At 40.3% G+C, this 8213-nt stretch overlaps 1 protein-coding gene across 1 annotated transcript; it reads right to left on the bottom strand.

Moving 5' to 3' along the window:
* Positions 1 to 4047: 4047 nt before the first annotated feature.
* Positions 4048 to 7798, bottom strand: LOC146575218 (uncharacterized). The gene is made up of 2 exons (XM_085272534.1): positions 6921 to 7798; positions 4048 to 6156 (listed from the first exon to the last, which is right to left on the bottom strand). Exons 1-2 carry the CDS (start codon positions 7740 to 7742, stop codon positions 5821 to 5823), a joined length of 1158 nt encoding a protein of 385 aa, XP_085128660.1. The 5' UTR covers positions 7743 to 7798; the 3' UTR covers positions 4048 to 5820.
* Between the last annotated feature and the right edge of the window lie 415 nt (positions 7799 to 8213).

Here is an 8213-nt window from a genome sequence, read left to right as displayed (position 1 = left end):
GCGTCACACTCATTTTAGCTCATGGACTGCTTCTAGCTTGATTTATCCTAGCCCAATACTAATAAGATAATAATAATGAATACTGTATTGATCCCCGAGGGAAAATCCCTCTCTGCATTTAACCCATTCACTCAGAGAAGGAGTGGGAAGACACTGGGCACCCAAAGAGCAGTGCGTAGAGACAGCACCTTGCTCAGGGGTACCTCGGGGGAGCCGTTCAGTGGATTCGAACCCCCAACCTTCCAATCATAGGGCCACCACTGTACCTACTGAGCTATCCCTGCCCATAACTCTAGAGCATTCACATTTCTCTGTGTAAAGGCAGCTGATCTGTACGGAGCCCCTCTGATGACATGGTACAAAAAATAAATAAATTGTGGCCACGAAATACCATTTCAAGGCCACGAAATAGGTATAACGTGCTCACGAAACACTTGATGATATATATATATATATATATATATCATCCCAGGGCACATTCACTAGAGCCTGCGTCAGCCATAGTACGGAGTCCTTGCTGTTGGTGATGTCCTTAAGGTGAGTGTATTATATTTTATATTTATTTCATATTGTTATCCCGCAATTCGGCAGTTATTTATTCAGACCTATATTGTTACTATGTTCTAAATTGTATCTGCTGACGTTTCAAATGTTGTATCCTCATGTTGCTACTACACGTTGTTTTGTTGTGCTAATATGTAGCCGTAAACTCATTTTTAACTGTAGGACGTTTCAAAGTAGAGCAAGGCTGAAGGCTACTAATAAACGAGGTATGTTCAACATAAAACCTTAGTTCTCTGTGTCACGAAGTTGTCTCTCTTTTACCCTGGCCACATCACCATACTAGCTGGTGCAACTAATCTGGTCTGGACAATAATAACAGTTTTAGACGGAAAGCATCTTAAAATTGCCTCTTTTTTTCGCTGAACATCTCCTTTGAAAGTAGCATCATGTGAGTCACACTTGTCAAGGTAATGCATGCTAAATGAGCCGTAGCTTTCAATGCATCACCGGATGAAGCCTTGCAGTTACAGTAGCTCACTGCAGGTATCACGTTGCCAAGGGAACTAATAAAGCATACAGTGATCAGAATGATTTTGTATTGATGCAGGTTGCCATTGCTAATACTGAACTACTTAAACTCCAAGTAGACAATCGCTCCATTCCTCATTACCATAGATAATATCTAAGTAATAAAACAATCATTATCAAATTCTGATTTGCCATATATAAAGTGATTTTATAGGTAGGCTATCATGTAAAAATCTGCTACATAAAATTTATAACCGAGTGTAAAAATACTAATTTCATTTTCATGTGGTTTGGAGGTCAGCTATGGATACTCGGCTGCGAGAATTTTTAACAGAGCGTAAAGTTGAAGAAGATGTGATCAAGAAACTTGAAGATGAGAATGTAAGCCACTGCAGCTGTTGCTGTGTGCGTGTGTCTGTGTGTTTGTTTTTGAACGGAGAGCCGCAATCCACAATTTACTATGCACATTCTAAAATAAATTATTGAATTTCATATTTTGGTTTAATCAATGACATTAATTAATGACATGATATGTTTAAAGAGTAATTTAAAAAGTAATTTTTGTTCATCTTATGTTGGACAAATGTGTACCACATTACCAAAAGTATCTGTTATCAAAAGTAGATAGCAAAAAACAACTCTAAAATATGCAGTTGTATGTATTCATTGTTTTTTTAATATTGACACTTTTATTAATTTGTTATTTATATTTTTCAGATTGATGAAACTCTCATTCCCTTAATGACAGACAGTGACCTGGCAAAGTACATCCCCAAAGTTGGCGATAGAGTCTCCACTGTGGCCTTCTGCAGACAAGCAACACGTCACCATCCAGGAAAGAATCTATACTCTCAAGGCTACGACAAAGACTGACAGGAGCTGAGGGAATGCCTCCTAAAAAGAAATTGTCTCAGTGGGCAGAAAATACAAATGCAAAACGAACAGTGAGACGAATTGAGGTTGGCTGGATGGATTTTGATGAGGAGAAGGGTGGGTTCAAACAGGTGACGTGTGTAAGTGGTGGTGGAACAATAATGGATTGGATTTATATAGCGCTTTTCAAGGCACCCAAAGTGCTTTACAATGCCACTATTCATTCACTCTCACATTCACACACACTGGTGGAGGCAGCTACAGTTGTAGCCACAGCTGCCCTGGGGCAGACTGACAGAAGCGAGGCTGCCATATCGCGCCATCGGCCCCTCTGGCCAACACCAGTAGGCAGTAGGGTAAAGTGTCTTGCCCAAGGACACAACGACCAGGACAGAGAGCCCAGGGATCGAACCGGCGACCTTCTGGTATCCCAGATACGCTTCCCAACCCCCTGAACCATGGTCGCCCCAACAAGGCATTTATCTGTAGATAAAAATGAAACAGTGTCAAATATCAAACTTATGGCTGAAAATCAGTTTTTCCCCAATGGCACCTCAAAAAAAACCAAAAGTCTTTCTCACTATTCAACTCATATTGAGAGCTCACAGATGCATGTGGATGCTTCCAGTACAGTTGATGAGTTGTATAAGCAAAGTAAGGTCAAAATTCTGCGACTTTATCTGTGTACCAGAAAGAAAACACAACAGCAGCCTCAAGACGTAGAGGCCGATCATGCAATAACCCAGCCCTCTGTGGTAGATCTCACTGACAATGAACCTAATCAGGCCGCTGATGATCTGTTGGTGGAAAACGTGAATTCAGAACCATCAAACTTTGTAATTAATGATGGAGCTTCCATAAGTGGATATTTGGAACTGAATGACACATTACCATGGGATGGTCTGCCAAATGTAGGTGAAAGTGAAGATTCTGATGCAGTTGTTATTATTAGTGGGGATAACAGGGTGGATATTAGTGTGGTTGAACTAAACCCTGAAACACTGTTTACAGAAAAAGAGTCTGATCCACCTCATCACACATTGTCTCTCTCACCGGGGCTGACAGGAGAGGCCAATATTCCTGACCAAGCACCCCCTGAACCACGATCTTGTCCCGTAATACTAACTGTTAGAAGAGGTCATTGTCTTACTGATTTGATCAGTGCCTTTGAGGACTCAAACATTATTTCATCTGAGGTCAATATCACAGATAGGACACAAAGTACTTATTCAGGCCCCAATGTTTGTAATCAAGTGCTGGCGTCCCGTTGTGGGTTCTGTAGCTGGTTTACTCCCACCAGAAGGACTGCATCATTTCATTGCAGAAAAAAAACCAACTGTAAAAACAGTGAAGGAGCTTCTAATCTTTCCAGAGGAGATGACAGCTGCCCAGTCAACAGTTTCTCGTTACCTGAAAAGGTACATTGGAGAAATTGATATCTTCAGCTTTTCCTGCGGTTCTGTACAGGATCCAATCTGTTCGATAAAGCCATACTAATTGAGTTCATAGAAACTACAGATTTCCTCCGCAGACCACAATCCCACACATGTGGATGTGTGCTAAAGCTGCCCCTTGGTTATCACAGCTAACCAGACTTTCGCAGTGAATTTAACAGCATTCTCGCAAGCTCTATGTGGGTGATGGATGTGGTGTAGGTCAGTGTTACCCAACCATGGTCCTCAAGGCACTCTGCCCTACACGTTTTAGGTTTTCCACCCTAACAGTTCATAGAAACACGGGTGTAGTTAACAGTAACATGAAGGAATGAATGTGAATGTTCAATAGACTGGGCCGTTAAGTTCTCTTAACGGTGTAGCCCGTTGTGCCTTTTTCATGTGCAGCCTTTTTTTTCATCTGGTCAGTAAGTGCTTTCTTAGTTTCTCCCGCTAATTAAAATAGTAAGCTAAAGGGAATGTTCAGGTTATTTGAAGTGGAGTTGCCTGTAGTAGACAGCACTTAGCACTCTGACTTTGCAGAAGCAGCAGTTAGATATTGGGGACAAAATAAGGCAACAAATTGCTTGGGGAATGAGACCACAAAACAACACCAGTTGAAAATACATATACATATTTAAATGATTTTAATTTTCAGTGCTTCACCTGGCAGGAATCCGTACACTAAACATAGAAGTGCATCTGTTCCTGCTGCACACATTGTTACTGTGTTTTTGGCTAGTGCCAAAATAAATGACTAATTTTAACATTCTAATACTTTTTTACTACAGGAAGAGTAACAAATATTTCCAATATAGCATACAGTAACAGTTCTACAAACTGGAAGATTGCTGAGTGCTGTCTACTGTATATACAAACATAAGTACAACACCATTACAAATACCATATTCCAACTGATTAAGCATGTTCTATATTAAAGTATTTCAGATGTTTGCAGAAATCTTAATAGAAACAAGAATGTGAACCTTTATGTTCCTAATGGGTTTAGAAGAAAAGTTGTCAATTACAGAGATTGGTTACATTGTGAAGAGGTTTGTATAACCTCTTCACAATGTAACTGTTATTTTAGCCTGTTATTATATGCAAAATACAACCTGTTTTTGAGTATGGTGTATTTTGAAAGACACCAGTAAACCATTCTCATTTGTACAAAACATTGTCCTCTCTGTTACATTCTATACATCTTTAAACATGAACATGTCTAATGACACCGCTGAAAGTTATTTAATTACTCATTCTATAATGTCATACACGTGCTGTGATTTTTAAGAAAAGAAGCCGTTCTTTATCAAACATGGGATTGCTTTAATCTATTCCACAATAACAAAAATATAGGCTCAAGAAACATTTGGAGCATTGGTGACACAACTATGATTCTACACTTTAGCCTACTTGGTCTTCTTGTCTAATTGATCACAACATTAGCTATATTGCCAGTCTATGTGGTTGTTATCCAAGGTGCTCTTGTTTTTGTTAGAAATGAACACATTTTTGCTACCAAAAACTATTATGAACAACTTTTGATGCTTTAACAGTTTGATAAGTTTAACTCAATCCCAAAAGGATTTATTTTTTTCTAACCTGTATCATATTTTAGTTTAATACTCCACGCTTTGTAGCTACTGTGAGATTATTCTGTTATCATATGTTATCTTATATCTGTAGTTAAAGTAGTTGAATTATGTTAACAGCTGTAGAACATATATGTATCCCTTAGTCTAGATTGTGTGCAAAGTATGTAGCTTAGTTTCCCTTATATTTTTAGGTTAAAAGAATGTGACCATTTTTGGATTTGTTAGACAGGTGTGGATTACCCTGTACCCTTGATCTGCTGTGAATGTGTTACACTGTTTCTTGACATTTCATACTGCTGAATCATGAAGAGAATGTTGTGTGCAGAGGACCTTGTGCCGATAATAGAAGAGACAGACCACATTCCATACCCCCACCTTTACAGAGAGCAGAAAGACAGGGAGCCGAGGTCATAACTTAGGCGCCGTAACAGAGAAAGAATGTGAATGTTTAGGCTTTTACGACTAGGTGGGGGCCACTAGAGGCTATAAGAAGCGGAGTAGCCCGTCACCATTTTGAGATTTGCTGTGACCCTCTTCATGCATGTCTCCCCATCATGATGGCTTATGCTCATAAAGTGTTGGATTGTATGGAAATAAAAGATTGTTGATTGAGCATTTATACACCGAGTATTGTCCTTCCTTCAGCCCAAAGATTCAAAGAATTGGGAGATTTTAACACTACCAAGAGCAAGCAACACTTCATGATGAGTTAATTTACTGACATGGATAAAATGAAAATTATGTTATACAGTCTTTTCTGATAATTTTGATACAAAGACAAGATAAGTACACACTGGAGAAAAATAATTACTTAATAATAAGTACATTAAGCTGTAGGAATACGTACTGAAGTACAAAATGTACTACATTTGTATGTTTGTGTCCATTTAAGTAGCCTCAAATAACTGTGAACGAACTGTATCCCTGAGATGAAAATATAAATCAAGGGCCTGGGACATGGTAGATGGGAATTCCAAGCTTGATTCCTCCATTATTATTGTGCACAAATCAAACACTTGCACATCACATGGGACTGAACTAACAAAAGTGCAGCTATTTTTACACAAGGTCAAATCTTCTGTCAGTGGAACGAGACAGTCTTCTGCACCCCAAAGGTGAGGGGCCATGTACATGACATCAGGTATCCCACAGGGCACGTTGTTATTCTTTGAGGGCCTTATACGGTGAGCATTCCAAACACTCCGGATGTCATTCAATACCTCCTGATGAAGAAACAAGAATTAGGTCAGAGCTGTAATACAAGGCATTTTTAAAATGGTCGACAATAAGTGTGGTGCATCCTTAAATGAATTGAAAAGCAGCAATGTTTGGATGCAGTTTAATGAAAACCAAAGGAAGAGGGAGTGATTGCAAAAAAAGAAAAGAAAGAACCACACCAGGCAAACCACTGAGTTGTGGGATCTGGGCTTTATACTAATACTAATACTAATCTTGGTCCGGATGCGCAAAGCTTTTCAACTTTATGCGCATAATACAGGTGACAAAATCAATATTTTTCAATCCCATGAGGGGATCCAATATCATCTGAGTCCTGAATGTACCAATGATAGAGCGCTGAAGAGTTACTGATGCGTGAAGCCTCTGACTGCTTTTGACAGACTGGCAGTGACAGATCGGTAGCTGCAGCATAACTGCTGATGCAGAATGAGCGCAGACAAGGATAATGTCCTCCGATCAGAAAAAAACAACATTTAAGTCGTGCTGACTTCTGATCAGTTCAATTGGCAAAGTGTTCCCTGATTTAAAAACTTTGGCTGGGTCGATGCTTCAGCCTCCATTACGCACATACAGAGTGCAGTTGACCTACTTCAACAACGTTAGGAATACATTGCATTTACCGTTCGGTAAAGGTAATGTCGTTTTAACTACGGTATGTAAACGATTATTTTGTTACCCTTACTGCTAAAACAGCGTAATTTAATGTAATTAATTACCACCACTGGTTATCATAATATGGGTCATTTACCTGAATGATTGACATGAAGCAGAACTGTGACAGAGCTTTGTCAATGAAATCCCCAAAGAAGAATCCTTCGTCCTTCAGTTCTCCTAGAAGCTTGATCCATGACTCGACTCCTTCTTTTCTCATCACTGCCCACCAGCTCTCAATTCTCTGGTTTGCCGTACTTGCTCCTGTGACATAGCTTCTGTCTCCTGCTCTATCATCCCCGTCATTTCTCTGTAAATAACGCTGGAGGTCTCTGACCAACACGTTCTCAGTGCCCATGTCAGTTCGTACGAGCCTGGGGAAACCCCCACGACTCTCCACTGCTTCCACAAAGTAACCTCCGATAACCTTTGGGTCACTGTTAGTGTGTGCGGCCCGCAGCCAAATGATGTTGCGTGAGAAACCGTCGATGCATCCATTAATACATATCCCATATGGCTTTAGTTTGTCATAAGAGTCTATGTGCCACACAAAGTTAGGCCCCTGAGCAAAATATTGCCTCCTTCTGAGACGTGTGGTCTGGCGAACCTGGGAACCTAATGGGTCCAGTAAAGAGATGAGGATCCTGACGTCTTCTTTCCTGATCGCAGTGCCGTGTTGTTTGCACTTTGTAAACATCCACCGATAACCGTGATCCTTCCCAGGCCCTTGCAGTTGGTTCACAATAAAATCTATCCCGGCGTCCAGGTCGTACTTACGTCTGTAAAGCGACTTGGCTCTCAATATCCGGTTTAAATGTCTCTCCGTAATGATGGTTCCTTGCATTGCCAGGCTTTTCAAAATGCGTTTGTAGCTCATTCCCAGCCTAAAATAAAACTCAATCAGACTGTCTCTGTCCATGGTGTATAGGTTTAGCTTCTTTTAGCTTGGGGTAGGCCTCAGTTGATGTTTTAAATTAAAACGCTTGAAGACAAAGTGAACTCTGGACAAGCGTGCGGCCTACCTGAAGCCCAGGTGGGCTTGTTGATAATCACATTTTCACACTCATCTCGGGGCACATCCGTGGTGTTCTGGTGCCAGCCTGTCCCCTCTGTTTTTGTGGGGGTTTTCCCCACATACGAAAATGGCCGCTTCTGCCTGGAGGGAGTTTTTTATTTTTGCTTTGCAGCTGCACAGGATCTGTATAGAAGTTTTAAACACTTCTATTTTGGGCAAATTTATAATATTTTAGACGACAGAACATAAAACACTGTTTGCTTGCGTGCGTGTGTTTGTGTGTAAAAAGTGAGATGTTCAGAGGTCTTGCTTCATGGTATCGAACAGCCCACACAAAACAGGTTCTTTATGATTTAATTTAAGTGCTGATGTAAA

The sequence above is a fragment of the Mchenga conophoros genome, linkage group LG4 (genome assembly GCF_057382185.1).
Source record: "Mchenga conophoros isolate Kocher_MC1m ecotype Shallow Benthic linkage group LG4, M_conophoros_male_GT1.1, whole genome shotgun sequence".
In the NCBI taxonomy this organism is placed as follows: domain Eukaryota; kingdom Metazoa; phylum Chordata; class Actinopteri; order Cichliformes; family Cichlidae; genus Mchenga; species Mchenga conophoros.
Note: the sequence above shows the minus strand (reverse complement) of the source record. Positions and strands in the feature narration are given on the sequence as shown.